The sequence below is a fragment of the Stegostoma tigrinum genome, chromosome 44 (genome assembly GCF_030684315.1).
Source record: "Stegostoma tigrinum isolate sSteTig4 chromosome 44, sSteTig4.hap1, whole genome shotgun sequence".
Classification (NCBI taxonomy): Eukaryota; Metazoa; Chordata; class Chondrichthyes; order Orectolobiformes; family Stegostomatidae; genus Stegostoma; species Stegostoma tigrinum.
This window is the reverse complement of record NC_081397.1, coordinates 11,593,499-11,609,453: the sequence shown is the minus strand read 5'-3', so window position 1 is coordinate 11,609,453 and position 15,955 is coordinate 11,593,499. Positions and strand designations below refer to the sequence as shown.

Here is a 15,955-nt window from a genome sequence, read left to right as displayed (position 1 = left end):
ATTATCCCAGTCCTAAAAACCACATGCAATATGACTTCATCTGTACTGCCCAGTGGCTCTGGCATCCAAAATCATGAAGTGCTTAGAGATGCTGGTCATGGCCCACTTGAACTCTCGACTTTCAGCCTGCCCCAATCCCTTGCAATTTTCCCACTAATGCAACAGGCCCACAGCAGATGCCCTTCTCCCCGCCCTGCAATCATCCCTGGAACATCTGGGCAACAAGGCCACCTACAATCAGGCTTCTGCTCATCAACTACAGCTCAGTCTTCAACACCATTATCCCTGCAAGACGGATCTCAAAACTAACACCTCAGGCTTGGCTCCACCCTGTACAACTGACTCCTCAGCTCGAGAAGAAAGGCAACTGCATCTCCTCCGCGATGACATTCAAACACTGCAACCCTCAAGAATGCATTCTCAGGTCCCAACTGTACTCCTTGTATACTCACTATTGTTGTCAAATTCTGAATGAAAGCCACCTATAAGTTTGCTGTTGACACCACTGTGATAGGATGGATAATAAATAATGATGATTCAGATGACAGGAAGGAGATGGCGGGTTTGGTGACGTGGTGTAATGATAAAAAGAAAACTGAATGTTCACAAAACAAAAGAACTTATAAATTGGCTTCAGAAGGAAGAGAGCAGAACACACCCTCATCTCCATCAACAGACCAGGGTGCTGAGAGTGTCAAATGCCTAAGAGTTACAAGAACCAACAACCTTCATGGGACTTCCCACATAGATGCAATGGTAATGAAGGCACAAAAAGGCCTCGTCTTCCTGAGGCTGCTCATGTATTTGGCATGTTACTCGTGCACCATAGAAAGCATACTGTCTGGGTTCATAAAGGTCTGATATGGAACTTGCTCTGTCCTGTTCCACGAGCAACTATGGAAGGTTGTGTTCACACCTCACACCATCACGGCACCCAACTTCCCAACCGTGGGCTCTGTTGCTGTGAAAATCCTGACACATCAAAATCCATCCAACGCCAGTGGTGCCCTCTTCCATCAGGCAGAAGGTACAGAAACTCGACCACCTACACCAGCAGGTTCAAGAACAGATTCTTCCCTGCCATAGTTAGACTGACGAATGGACACTTAAATTTCAAAAGTGTTGATCTTGCCTGCATACATCCTGTGGAGTGTAACTTGTATGCCTTATCATTTCCATTTTTCACATTATGACCTGTATGTGCTTACTGACTATGATCTGGCTATCCTGCTCGCCAACAAAACCATTCACTATTTAGGAACATGTCACAGTAAATCTGATTAAATTCCTGTAGCAGAGAGGCCAGAATTGAATGCATTATTCCAAGTGTTCTAATCCATGTCCTGTACAGCTGCAATTTGTCCTCCCAACTACTGTTCTCAATATACTGGCCAAATTTTCCGAAGGATACCATCAGCAACAAATGTTGAAACAGAAGATAAACAAGATACAACCTTATTTTCAAAAGGCTGAAAAAGCCACCCTCAGTGCCCCCTGAAAGAAGTTTTGTACAAGATGTGATAATGTGATAATGGGCCAGTTGGAGGTTTCAGTTCATTGGTGGTTAATGCAGCTACATTGTATGTGTTCAAATATCATGAAACAAAAACAAAAACAGCAACTTCTGATCAGGTTCCAGTTTCACAACTGATTTTTCTTTTTGTGAAGAGAAGGTGTGTGGCCAAGATATTGTCAATTCATACATTCTTTCCAAGCAGTTTTAAAAGGCAATCGTTTCACATTGATATCTGTCTCTGCCTCAATTATATGAAAAGAGCACTTCCTTAAAAACAAGACACATTGCTGAATTTACCTTCACCCACTTGTTCAAAATGTGGGAAACTGGCATATTTACTGTCAACCACTCATGCCTCCAGTAGCTTGTGAGCAGGCGTCAGCACTAGAAACATATTCAACCCTAATCATCAAAACCCTGAAGCCTGCATGCATGTTACATTTATTATAAATACAGAGGTTAAAGCGGTTTGAATTTGTTCATCAGATTATGAGCATCACTGGTTCGGCTAAACCACCTGTAATTGCCCAGAGAGCCATTATATATAGTCAATATCAGTGATGGGAGTGTGGAGTCACACCTAAAAGGGAGAGAGAACATAATAAACTCCAGTAACTCATTGTTCAGCTACTTCCATTTGCTCAAGTTGCTTTTTTTGACTCCATTTCCAGGGTGACATGCCTTAGTGGGGTATGGACCATGTGCTTCACCCCTGGCAAACAAAGCAATTACCTTCTATTTAAGCCAGAGAAAATGCCAACTGCAGATGCTGGAGAATCCGAGATAACAAAGTATGGGGCTGGATGAACACAGCAGGCCAAGCAGCATCTTAGGAGCACAAAAGCTTTTGTTTCGGGCCTAGCCCCTTCATCAGAAAATGGGGGATGGGGAGGCAATTCTGAAATAAATAGGGAGAGAGTGGGAGGCGGACTGAAGATGGATGAAGGAGAAGATAAGTGGAGTAGCGAGTATGGGTGGGGAGTTAGGGAGGGGATAGGTCAGCCTGGGGAGGATGGACAGGTCAAGGTGGGGAGATAAGGTCAGTAGGTAGGAAATGGAGATGTGGCTTGAGGTGGGAGGAAGAACGGGTTAGGGAGACAGGGTGGGATGCAGTGGGGAGAGGGGAGATTTTGAAGCTGGTGAAATCGACAGCACTAGGCTGCAGGGTTCCCAAGCGGAATATGAGTTGCTGTTTCTGCAACCTGAGTGGCATCATTATGGCACTGCAGGAGGCCCGGATTGGACATGTTGCCTCAGAAGTGGAAGGGTGAGTTAAAATGGTTTGTGACTGGGAGGTCCAGTTGTTTATAGCGAACCAAGTGTAGGTGTTCTGCAAAGCTGTCCCTAAGCCTCCACTTGTTTTCCCCAATGTAGAGGAAGCCACAATGGGTACAGTGGATGCAGTATACCACATTGGCAGATGTGCAGATGAACATCTGCTTGATGTGGATCATCTTAGGGCCTGGGATGTGGTTGAGGGAGGTGGTGTGGGGGCAAGTGTAGCAGTTCTTCTGGTTGAAGGTGAAAGTTCCAGGGGTGGTGGGGGTGGAGGGGAGCGTGGAGTGGACAAGGGAGTCGCAGACAGAGTGGTCTCTCCGGAAGGTAGATCAGGGTGAGGATGGAAAATTGTCTTTGATGGTGGGGTCGAATTGTAGATGGTGGAAGTGTCAGAGTTCACCTCGCAGTCATGAACTATTTTCACTCCCCCTCACATTCATCGGATGATATGTCCAACCTGGGCCTCCTGCCATGCCATAGTGATGCCACCCTTAGTTTTCAGGAACAGCAGCTCATATTCCCCAATGGTGCCCCATTGATACATTGGCCGGGATGAACTTTTGTGGAATCTCGACACAGCAGGAAATGGCCTTTCGAGCCTGAACGACCCTCCGAAGAACATGGAAAGAACAGCTGATGCTATAAATCAGGAACAAGACCAGAAGTAGCTGGAAAAGCTCAGCAGGTCTGGCAGCAGTGAAGAAAATAAAATCCAGAGTTAACGTTTCAGCTCCGGCGACCCTTGCAGTTCTGAGGAAAGCTCACGGGACCCGAAAACTTAGCTCTGATTTTTTTTCCTTCTTCAGGAGATGTTGCCAGACCTGCTGAGCTGTTTCAGTAACTTGCGGTTTTGCTCCGAATAGCATCAACCGAAACAGGCTGGGGCCTGAGGGAAAGTGTGATGTCTCGTGTGAACCCTCGATATATTAGCGGGTTTTTCAGATTTGAAATAAAGTGGTTGATGATTTGGCACCAATTATTTCTCCCGCCCACCTTCCCAGCCGTGTTCAGTTAGAGTGGGGTAACACCAAGGGATGCATAGGCAGGGAGGTGCTTTCCTGTCACTCAAATATCCAGCACACTGGGAGGCTTCAATTATGTACTGCCATCAATTTATAACTTCCCCACAGCAATGTCCGTTTTGTCTTTTAATTAACGTGACAAATCCACTTCTCGGCCAGATTGAAGTTGTTTAATAACAGACGAAACGACACAATACAACAGCAGAAAAAAACTGGGCGCATAATAAAGTAACCAACATTGCCAATCGATTGCTGCTCTCTCGGGACAGTTTAGTGGCTCTGAAAAGAGCCGTTGCGTTTCTCGGGGTGAATGTACAGGGCCGGGCACGCTCCGTTTAGGCGCGCTCCCCGCGGATCCGCCGGGCCAGCTGGATGTCTTTGGGCATTATGGTGACACGCTTGGCGTGGATGGCACACAGGTTGGTGTCCTCAAACAGCCCCACCAGGTAAGCCTCGCTGGCCTCCTGCAGGGCCATCACGGCCGAGTTCTGGAAGCGCAGGTCGGTCTTGAAGTCCTGAGCGATCTCCCGCACCAGGCGCTGGAACGGCAGTTTGCGGATCAGCAGCTCGGTGGATTTCTGGTAGCGGCGGATCTCCCGCAGAGCCACCGTGCCGGGCCTGTAGCGATGAGGCTTCTTCACTCCGCCCGTGGCCGGGCCGCTTTGGTCGCCAGCTGCTTGCGGGGAGCTTTCCCTCCGGTGGATTTGCGCGCCGTCTGCTTGGTTCTGGCCATTCTCTTCAACTGTCTGCAACACACACACACACACACACAGGCTGCTGCTATCAATGCCGAGCGTGCGGCGGCGCTGCCTTAGAGCTGCGATTGGACACAGTCCCGTCACTCAACCCCCTGAGAAACAGCTCCGGAAGGGACAGAAAAGGCAGAAAAATATTTTTTGGAGTCTGATTGTTTAATTTGAAATGACAGTCGGTCACTTACAAAAAGCCCGCCGACTCTCCCTCGCAATCCTGAGTTTAAGGTAAATATTTAAAAGGAAAATAAAGTCCGACTCCGATCAAATCGTGTAGTTTGCAAACTAAGTTTTTTTAAAAAAAAATCTACATCAGCGGAGACAGGACGACAGGATTGCCTCATCTGTGAAAACAGGCGTGATGAAAGGGGGAGGGCGTGTAATACAGAGATAATGGGAACTGCAGATGCTGGAGATTCCAAGATAATAAAATGTGAGGCTGGATGAACACAGCAGGCCAAGCAGCATCTCAGGAGCACAAAAGCTGACGTTTCGGGCCTAGACCCTTCATCTCTAAGGGTCTAGGCCCGAAACGTCAGCTTTTGTGCTCCTGAGATGCTGCTTGGCCTGCTGTGTTCATCCAGCCTCACATTTTATTATCTTGCTTCCATTTCTACGTCAGTTTCTATTCCCCCAGCTGAATGAGACAAAATCATTTCTTGAGGTTTGTGTGGTGAAGAGGGGTTTCAGAGCCTGTGTTAGTCTCGTTGAGACTCTCTCCCTGCATGTGTGAAAAGCAGACTGACAAAGCACTAGAGCCTATGGTCAGCGTGAGCAGGACCTCAGAGTTATTGTAGAGTATGGAAGAGGGGCTGAGTGTAAATCCGATAGGTAAATACGGAACGGTTATTCACATAAATTAGTGTCTAATTTATTCCTGCACTCGGAGCTAGGACAGGGATCATTTGGTCGGGGCTCAGCTCTCTCCTGAAAGATGTGGTGGCTCTGAGAAGAGCCTTTGGATTCAGGTCGTTACACGTTGCACGGACTGCTTCATTTCTTTGCTGCTTTCTTGGGCACTTTCGCTTTGGGCTTGGCCTTTGCCTTCGCCGATTTCGGGGCCGGCTTTGCGGCCTTGGGGCTCTTGGTCTTTATCACCTTCTTCACGGGAGTCTTTTCCTTCGGCGCTGCTTTCTTCGCCGCTTTCTTTGGCGTTGCTGCCTTCTTGCCGCCCGCTTTCTTGCCGGTTGCTTTCTTGGCTGGGGATTTCTTCGCTGCCACCTTCTTGCTCGTTGTTTTCTTCACGGCTGCTTTCTTGGCGGCTGCTGCTGGTCTCGCCTTCTTTCCCACTTTTGCCTTGACTGGATTCTTTGGGAGTTTGAAGGAGCCGGAGACGCCCTGGCCCTTCACCAGAACCAGGGAGCCTTTCGCCAGGCACCTCTTGGCAGCCATCCTGATCTGTGCATTTTGCTTCTCCACATTGACCCCGCTTCTCTGCAGCGCCATCTTTATAGCGACCAGAGACGTCCCCTTCCGATCGCTGTTCTCCCCGACAATCTTCACAATCCGCTCGCCCAACCCGGGACCGGCTGGTTTCTTCCTGGGAGCCGCCGCCTTCTTCTTCTTGGGAGACTTGGGTTTGGTGCTGGCGGAGGCTGGAGGAGCCGTTTCGGCGGCTGCACTGTCGCTCATGTCGGCAACTCTGCGCTGAATCTCTCTCTGTCAGACTGAACTGGGTCAGCAATGAAGCTGCTGGTGGCGGCACTGAGCAACTTAAAGGCAGCGAGCGGACGGCGCGGAGACAACCTGCCCTCAGCTCCCTGCTCCTGCTGCCTGTCTGTGTTTCTCTCTCGGCACAAACTCTCCAATTCCTCTGCAATTCCGCATCTCCAGAGAGCCAGGCTCGATCGTTCCCGACCCTGGCTCGGGAAGGTTTGCGGCCGAAGCGTTTTCACTCGAATTGACGGCTCCGTTGTCGAGTTAAACGCATTTTGCTGCTGCACTGATCGCTCTCTCTGAGCTGAGCGCTGGCATTATCATCACTTTTGGGCTGAAATCTAGAAAGCAACAAACACGTTGCCTTGAATTCTAGCTTTGGGGTTTAGTGAGGGAGCAGGGGGATAAGTTGAATCGAAAATCTTTTTAATTTTCTCAAGACAGACTGGGAAATCTCATGATATGAGCGGACACACAAACACAGTTACGTTAAACTCTCCCGACCGCCCTTTACCTACAGTCTCTCTGGCACAATATTCACATCCATACAGTCGCAGGCCAGAAATATCGCGAAATATAAATGTGGGCGGATATAATTTATTTTCCTTTCAGCCTTTGCTCCGATACCCAGGGAGTTCGTTGTAGTTTTTTTCTCTCCTCAGTCACTGTTAAACTCTCTGAGGACGGAGCGCCGGAGATTCGCTCTTCTCCTGATTCAGCTGCAAGAGCCAATCATCTGGTTTGAAGTTACATTGATCACCCAGGTCAGTATTTTTCTGGGAATAAACAGGCAGAGAAACACAAATAATAGCAACTGAAACTAACCAATCAGCCCTTCAAACCTCTCTTCCCACTCCTCATGAAAATGGCAGGTCATCCAACTCAATAGCCTGTGTCCGTTTCTCTCTCATATCGAATCATTCAGCATATCCTTCAGTCCAACCATAACATGCCGAATATAATGCCGAACTGAACTAGTTCCACCCACCTGACCCTGGCCTGTTTCCTTTCAAACCTGTCATGTTCACGTACTTATCCAAATGCCGTTTTAATGTTGTAATTGTAGCCACATCGACCATTTCGTCAGGAAGTTCATTCCATTTGCATCAGGCTCTGTGATAATAAAACCCTCGCGTATTTTTTAAAATCTTGCTCCTGTCACTTTAAAAATGTTCACGCCGCTCTTCAATTCCCCCCTTCCCAGGCAAAGGACAACTGCCAGCTGACAACGTCAGCTTTTGTGCTCCTAAAAGGCTGCTTCGCCTGCTGTGTTCATCCAGCCCCACACTTTGTTTTCTTGGATTCTCCAGCATCTGCAGTTCTCATTATTTTATGAACTTCTATAAGCTGACTTTCAACCTGCCACACTCGAGTGAAAAAAAACTCCCAGCCTATCCATCCTTTCCTTATAACTCGAACCTTACATACTCGGAAATACTGGTGAACCTAATCTGAACCGTCTCCACCTTAATCCTGTCCTTCCTCTAACTGGCCGACCAGAACTGTTGGCAGTATTTCAGAAGTGGCCTCACCCAATGTGCTGTGTAACGTCAATGTGAATACCACCTCCTAAACACAAAGGACTAAGCAGCGAAGGAAAGCATGCCAAACACCTTCTTAACCATCCTGTTGAGGTGTGATGCAGACTGAAAAGAATTCTAGGTCCTTCTCTTCTACAACACTACCCATTAATTGTACAGGGCCTACCCTTGATGGTTGCACCAAAATGCAACACCTCACAGTTATCCAGTTGAACTCCATTTTGCAGCCCAACGATTGGATTATGATCCCTTTGTAATCTCAGAAAATCTTCTCCACTCACTATGATACTAACTTTGCAAGCATTCACAAACATGCTTACCATGCCTTCTATATTCTGATCCAAATCATTTTTATAAATGACAAACAAAAACAGAGCCAGTGCAAATCCCTGTGGAAACCACTGGTGACAGGCCCCCAGACTGAAAACAAAACAGCCCTCCACCTTCACTCTCTCTCTATTGCAATTAAGCCAATTATATCTTGATTCCATTTCTTCACAATTGCTGCACACAATAACATTTTGAAATCATATAGTGTGTTGGACGGAGCTGATTTCTGCGGTCGAGAATTCCAGAGGCATACCGTTCTCTGAAGAAGAAAGCTCCCACTTTCTCAGCCCTAAATGTCCTATCCTATTTCCGAAACATGTAATTCCTACCATCAGGAATATTTTTCCAGCATTTATATTGTTTATGTCTGCCAGTGTCTTACAGGTTTTTACGAAAATCCCTCATTATTCTGAACTTAAGCACAGAAGTTCACAAACAATTCAATCTCTCCTTCCATCCCAGCAATCTGCCCACTAAAACTACCTTTATAGTAACACCATCTTTCCTCAGATAAGGAGGCCACACCTGCTGTCAGTATTTAAGATGTTGTCTCACAGATACCCTGTTAAATTGCCACAATTTCTACTTTTCTCCTGTACTCTAATTATCTCTCCATGAAGGAAAACATACCAGTTGCCTTCTTCACTGCCTGCTCCAACTACATCCTTAATTTCAGTGATTGGTTTGTGAGGGCACCCAGATCTCATTGCAAATTCTACTGTGTCCATTTATCGACGTCCAGAAAATAAAGTACCTTCCTTTTATTTTGCTACCAACGTGTATAACCTCACATTTATGCACATTATACAGTGCCTTCCTGGGTCAAATTGAGGACACAGTGATGGGAGGGGGAGTTGAACTGGTTCGCGACTGGGAGGTGCAGTTATTTACTGCAAGCGTAGGTGTTCTGCAAAGCAGTTCCCCAAGCCTCTATTTGGTTTCCCCAATGCACAGAAAGCCACACCATGTACAGCGGACGCAGTATACCACATTGGCAGATGTGCAGGTGAATATCTGCATGATATGGAAAGTCATCTTAGGGCCTGGGATGGGGGTGAAGGAGGTGGTGTGGGGGCAGGTGTAGCACTTTCTGCGGTTGCAGGGGAAAGTGCTGGGTGTAGTGGGGTTGCAGGGGAGTGTGGAGTGGACAAGGGAGTCACGGAGAGAGTGGTCTCTCTGGAAGGCAGACAAGGATGGAGATGGAAAAATATCTTTGGTGGTGGGGTCGGATTGTAGATGGCAGAAGTGTTGGAGAATGATGCGTTGTATGCGGAGGTTGGTCGGGTGGTATGTGAGAACGAGGGGGATTCTCTTGGGGCAGTTATTGCGAGGGCACGGTGTGAGGGATGAGGTACAGGAAATGTGGGAGACACGGCCGAGGGTGTTCTTGACCACTGCGGTGGGGGGGGGGGCGGTGGAATGTTGCGGCCTTTGAAGAATGAGGCCATCTGGGGTGTGCAGGAGTGGAATGCCTCATCCTGGGAGCAGATGCGACAGAGGTGAAGGAATTGGGAATAGGGGATGGAATTTTTGCAGGAAGGTGGTTGGGAGGAGGTGTATTCCTGGTAGCTGTGGGAGTCGGTGGGCTTGAAATGGGCATCGGTTTATAGGTGGTCGCCTGAGATCGAGACAGAAAGGTCCAGGAAGGTAAGGGATGTGTTAGAGATGGTCCAGGTGAACTTGAGGTTGGGGTGGAAGGTGTTGATGAAATGGATGAACTGTTCGAGCTCCTCTTGGGAGCATGAGGCAGCGCCGATACATTCATCAATGTAACGGAGGAAGAGGTGGGGTTTGGGGCCAGTGCAGGTGCGGAAGAGGAACTGTTCCACATGACCTACAATGAGACAGGCATAGCTTGGGCCCATTCCTCAGATGACATGTCCATCCTGGGCGTCCTGCAGTTCCCTTAGTTTGCAGGAAAAACAACTCGTATTCCGCTAGGCAACCCTGCAGCCCAATGGGATCAATGTGGATTTCACCAGCTTTAAAATCTCTCCTTCCCACACTGCATCCCAAAACCAGCCCAGCTCGTCCCAGCCTGCCTAACCTGTTCTTCCTCTCACCTATCCCCGCCTCCCACCTCAAGCCGCACCTCAATTTCCACAATGCTAACGTCATCTTGCCCCCTTGACCTGTCTGTCCTCCCCGGACTGACCGATCCCCTCCCTAACTCCCCATCCATACTCTCCTCTCCACCTATCTTCTCCTCAGTCCACCTCCCCCTCTCTTCCCATTTATTTCAGAATCGTCTCCCCATCCCCCTTTTTTGATGAAGTGTCTAGGCCCGAAACGTCAGCTTTTGTGCTCCTCAGATGCTGCTTGGCCTGCTGTGTTCATCCAGCCCCACACTTTGTTGTCATAAGATTAGACGTGGTGTTTTGAATTAGGGAGCACATCTAACGGGCCCAATGGCCGTCAGCTACTCCACTTGCCCATCAGATTGTGAGAGAGCCGGAGGGAGGCAGTTACTAACATGTTCCGGGAAACGATCGAAGTTCATCGTTCAGCTTCTGTTTCACGCTCTTGTTTTTGCGAATTCGAATTGAATCGTGGGAAAGAAAAGTCATTACATACAAACGTTCTCTGCTCTTTCCCCCACAGCCCTCAGTTGCTTTGCTGAAACTGGGAGAAAAGTGAATTGGGGAAATGATCAATTGATATTTGTTTCTGGGAATTATTCGGAAAAGTAGCGCATGCGCGATGTTGTCCCCCGTAAAAAAGAGCATTTGGCTGTTTGGAGGAGCGCATGAGTGAGGCCCTCCCCCAGCGCTGCCATTGACTGAGTGGAAGAGGTTTGTTTGAAACAGGCCGCAATGGAGAGACCAGCGCCCAGGGAAGCGAGGGAACAGCAGGCTCCTTCCAGCAGCGCATCGAGATGTGAGTCTGGGACACAGAGGGGGCTCCGAGACCGGCATTGATTCGCGCTCAGTTCAGGGAGAACCGGGGGCTGTTGGTAAGAGGCGGAGCGGAGCAGGAACTGGTCCCGGAACTTGGAGTGAGCGGCCTGGGGGCGGGGAGAGAGAGGCCTTTCTCGGGCTGTGTGTGGGCCTGCTGAGGGAGACACAGCGGCAAGAAGCTGCTGCTGGGGATCAGTCTTGTAGTTTTTAGTCTTCTAAACACTGATGGAAATTCCTTGTTTGGCTGCTGTTTGTTAACGTTGCGCAGTCTAAGTCGGAACTCAGATCAGACTTTGCAAGTATAAGAACCCTGTAAAGGACACGGATTAGAGTCAATGTGTTCTACAGTCAGTGCTTTGGGATTTGGTAATGGCGCTGGCTTTGCGTGGTACCTTACGTGAGTTGTCCAATTATCGTTCCACTTCTGGATTTTACTCAATTGGTATCCAAAGCAGATATATTTAAAACAGAAATAATCCTTAGACAAGGAGCAGCTTAACGTTAAAATGGAATCGGAGCTGTGTTTGAATTGATGACTTTAAAAGACACTGTCGTCATCCAACAGGTTATTTTAAAATGATAGGCTTTTGGCGCACTGCTCTTCATCAGAAGAAGTTAAAGAAAAGAATCATCCTAATAATTACTAACTGAATATTACATTAATCTTTTTGACATTGTAAAACTTAGTTGATGTTGATTTACAGGAGTAAACTCTTCTGTCTTCCCCCAGGAAAATACTTGCAGGAACAAGACAATGTAATACTTGGCCAATACAAAGCTAAGGGTGACCAGCTGCTTCGAACAAACAACAGGCATGTTACCATGTCTGAGCAGAGAACATCCTTTCCACAGGCACAGAACAAATTGAGTCAGAGATACATTGAACTCAATTTCTGGTGACATGCTTTCAAGACAACAGTCAAACACAACCAACAAAATACAAATAGTTTTTTCTTTCCCTCTGTTTTCTCAACCCACACCACCCCATTTCAAAAAAATTCATCACTTGTAGCCTATTGGCATTTACAACATTTTTGAAAATGAATAGACTGAATTTTTGTCTGAAACAGACACAAAAGAACTGCAGTAAATCTGCATTTAGTAAGCATGTTTTCAAAGTTAGTGTCAAGGTGAAGAAATAGTTCATGCTGTTACATAGTTACACCAACCATACACATAGCAGATAATGAGGACAGATATGGAGGAAAACATTCACATTATTATCAGTAACTGAGCAGGACAGCATTAATCTTTTGTCAAGTAGATGTCCCAGGCACAGCCAGAACAATTAAATAACGTGCCTTCAAAATGCACATCCTGTGCCAAAGCCTGACGTAGAATGCCAGCAGAGTGTATGCACATAATTTCTGGCACACACGCACTCCACTGAGTTGTAAATGTATACATTATCCCCATCACATGTGTTACACCATCTAACAACCATGAAGATCATGTATATTGCAAACCTCAGAATGTGTAACATTGAAGATGATTTCCACTCAGGGATTTCAGGTCAGAGAGGTAGTCTTTCATGATTAAGAGACGAACAGAATAGAATGTGAGCTAAATACTTCAATCCTCATGTGTACATGCACTCCTGTGTTTGTAATGTGAATATCACTCGTTCACTATATTGGGGGGAAAAAAAACTGGACAAATTTTGTGGAGTTCAGTTCGGGCAAATGAGAGGTAATGCATTTTGGAAGACCCAATTCAAAAGTGAACTATACGGTAAATGGACAAGCCCTGGCAAAAATTGATGCTCAGAGAGATCTGGGTGTTCAGGTCCATTGTACCCAAAGGTGGCGACACAGGTCGACAGAATGGCCACGAAGACATGTTGCATTCTTTCCTTCATCAGATGGGTTGTTTAGTGCAAGAGTTGGCAGGTCATGTTACAGTTGTATAGGAATTTGGTTTGTACACATTTCGAATACTGTGTACAGTTCAGGTCGCCACATTACCAAAAGGATCTTGATGCTTTGGAGAAGGTGCAGAGGAAATTCACAAAGATGTTGCCTGGTATGGAAGATGCTAGCTCTTAAGGGAGTTTGAGGACATGAGGATTATTTACATTAGAAAGATGGAGGTTGAGGGGGGACTTGATTGAGGCCTACAGAGTCATAAGATGCGTCGACAGAGTGGATAGCAAGAAGCTTTTTCCTTGAGTGTGCAACTCGATGACTAGGGGTCATGATTTCAAGGTGAGGGGGGAAAAGTGTAAGGATGATATGCATGGAAAATTCTTTACGCTGAGGACGGTGGTTGCCTGGAACACGTTGCCAGCGGAGTTGGTAGAGATGTGCATGATAGTGTCACTTTAAGATGTATCTGGACAGATACATGACTGGACAGGGAGCAGAGGGATACAGATCCTTGGAAAATAGGCGACAGGTTGAGATAGAGGATATAGATTGGCACAGGCTTGGAGAGCCAAAGGGCCTGTTCCTCTGCTGGAATTTTTTTGTTGTTCTTTGACACACTGAATTCCCAAGAAGTAGTCCAAGAAATATATCGAACAAGAGATTAATTTCACCTCTGTCCGTGTCACCATCTCATCGACTTAGAGGTAACTAAAGTATCATTTCCTTTTGTCCAAACTGGAGAAATTGTATATCAGGATAAGTTTCAGATTGAAATTGATATTGACATTGCATTTGTTTGCATAAAACTACAAACTGAATAGTGAAAACCATCTGAAACACTTCTACTGTATATAAACTTTGCTATTCAAATAGACCAGAAGGAAATCAAATATTGACCTGAAATGATACAGAAAATAACCTCTATTCAAGCAGATAACCCAGATCGTTGACTATACAAATAAGAATGTCTCGTACAGTCAGCTTGCAACAACAAATGAACATTAAACTCTAAATGTATCCAGACCAGAGACAGACCAAGCCGGAATAAGACATCAGCCCTACCCTAGAAATTATACAGGGAGAGAATGATAAATGCATTCACACATTCACAAACCAGATAGCTTCAGGCATAGACTAATAACTCATCTGTCAGATTTACAGGACAGGATTTGACAGGGCCAAATGGGTAAATACACTCGCACAGCCATGGAGAAGAAGCTGACAGGCACATATTGATAACAGTACACTCATTCACACATCAGAAAGTGACAGGGACAGTAAGATAATTACACACACATTCAGACTGCAAAAACTGACAGGTACAGGCTGATAAATACATCCACACATGACAGGAAAGCAAAAGCATAAGCATAAGTAGATTGATAATTACATTTGCATATTCACAGAAGATTTTGACTAGGACATATTTGTAACACTTTCGCATTCATGAAAGAGGAATTGATGGATATAGATTGATAACTAAACTCATATTTCACAGCAGAAACTGAGAGGGACAGTTTGATGGTTATGCTCATATCTTCACGTGACAGCTACCAACAAGTACGGATCAATGATTATCACACACACATATATTCATAGATGTCTGCAGCACAGCAAACAGACCTTTCTCTCATTGAACCTGCACTGTTTAGAAACAACCAGCCGACAATTCTGCATCAATTCAGCCAGTATTCAAATTCCATGAATGTGTCATGTTGGCAGAGGAAGTATCATCCTCACCTTTGTCAGTTGTCAAATTTTTTCACCTAGCATGATCAGATTATTTTTAATTCTATCTTAAGCAAGAGGACTTTATAATCATAGACCTTTGTTTTCAAATTAGCTGAAATTTTGTTCAAATAGCCCTGTGTTCCTCTTGACAATCCATCTGAATTTTTACATCAAACACAAGAAAGCTTCATGCCATTTTTTTAAAACAAGCAACATAACAACATAACCGTCCTCATTTATATTTTGCAAAGAGGGTTCAACAGTGTTTATTCTTCAGTAAATTCAGTTTGACGGTTCCAGTGTTACCCACTGCATGACAGAAAACAAAAGTTCAACACCAAGCATGTTAATGTCTGTGCCATAAAACAAAATCGAAGTGAGAAAGCTAATTTTCTTTCCTGCACAAGCAACATTGTGGTCAGTCAGCCACAATGCAGTTCATTTGTTCATTGCACTTCTTCTTTGGCAATAACATACTAAATTAACATCTTCAGTTTAGCAGCATGCCAAGACTTGTGCCACTATGCAATGTTGAATGAGAAAAATGTCATCCTGAAAATATCCTTTGATACCACCACAGCGATTAGCCTCTGCAATGTATCCTTTACAAAGGTCCATTGCTTTTCTGTCCTCAACTCTGAGGAAAAGCATAGACGCATTTCAGTTGCAATGTCTTGCGTTTTCACTTGCTTATAAATGTTGTAGGCACAAACAACTGAAGAACATAGGCTGTTTCCCATTTACGAAAGGAGAGATGAACTGAAAACTCTGTCTTCTGCGATGGTGGTAATTGGCTGCCCACTTTCCAAGAAATACTTAATCTGCTCAGTAACGCAATACAGGAAGATGGAAATTGGATCAATTGAGTGTATCTGTCTGTCTTGTTTCATAACAGCAGCTCTTGTGCCAATACACGGTGGGTACAGAATAACTTACAAAGCTCGGAGATGCTGCCAGGTTAGTAGATACCCAGGCGAAAACAAAAGAAAATGCCATTTCTCTTAAATATCACATGGGTGGGAGAGCTCCTCTTTCATTAAGCATTAATAGGACAGGGTAAGAGCGAAGTACTTCAATCCCAATATGTGAATGCTCTCCTTTAGGATTAAGTATGAGGTATCAGCTTGGCATAAAGTAAATTAGTCATGTTCACTACATTAGAAAATACTGAATATATTGCATCGTCAATGATGAATTCTACTGAAACAGCTCAAGAAGTCAATTGAAATCCAGATTAAATATACCTCCAAATATCGCACCATGTCTTAGATTTGGACATGTAACTAATGTATCGATTTCCTTTGTTGAAACTGAAGGAAATATATAGTAGGCCAAGTTTAAAATTAAATAAACATTACAATGTAATT

At 45.6% G+C, this 15,955-nt stretch overlaps 1 protein-coding gene and 1 pseudogene across 1 annotated transcript; both read right to left on the bottom strand.

Annotated features, from left to right (window-relative positions):
- Nucleotides 1-4,008: 4,008 nt before the first annotated feature.
- On the bottom strand, nucleotides 4,009-5,058 carry LOC132207124 (histone H3-like; annotated as a pseudogene).
- A 101-nt stretch (nucleotides 5,059-5,159) lies between these two features.
- Nucleotides 5,160-6,200, bottom strand: LOC132207123 (histone H1-like). Its single transcript, XM_059642299.1, has one exon. The coding sequence runs from the start codon at nucleotides 6,198-6,200 to the stop codon at nucleotides 5,562-5,564; it is 639 nt and encodes a 212-aa protein (XP_059498282.1). The 3' UTR covers nucleotides 5,160-5,561.
- Between the last annotated feature and the right edge of the window lie 9,755 nt (nucleotides 6,201-15,955).

Coding starts and splice junctions, on each gene's coding strand:
- LOC132207123 (XM_059642299.1), bottom strand. CDS start 6,200: ATGAGCGACAGTGCAGCCGCCGAAACGGCTCCTCCAGCCTCCGCCAGC.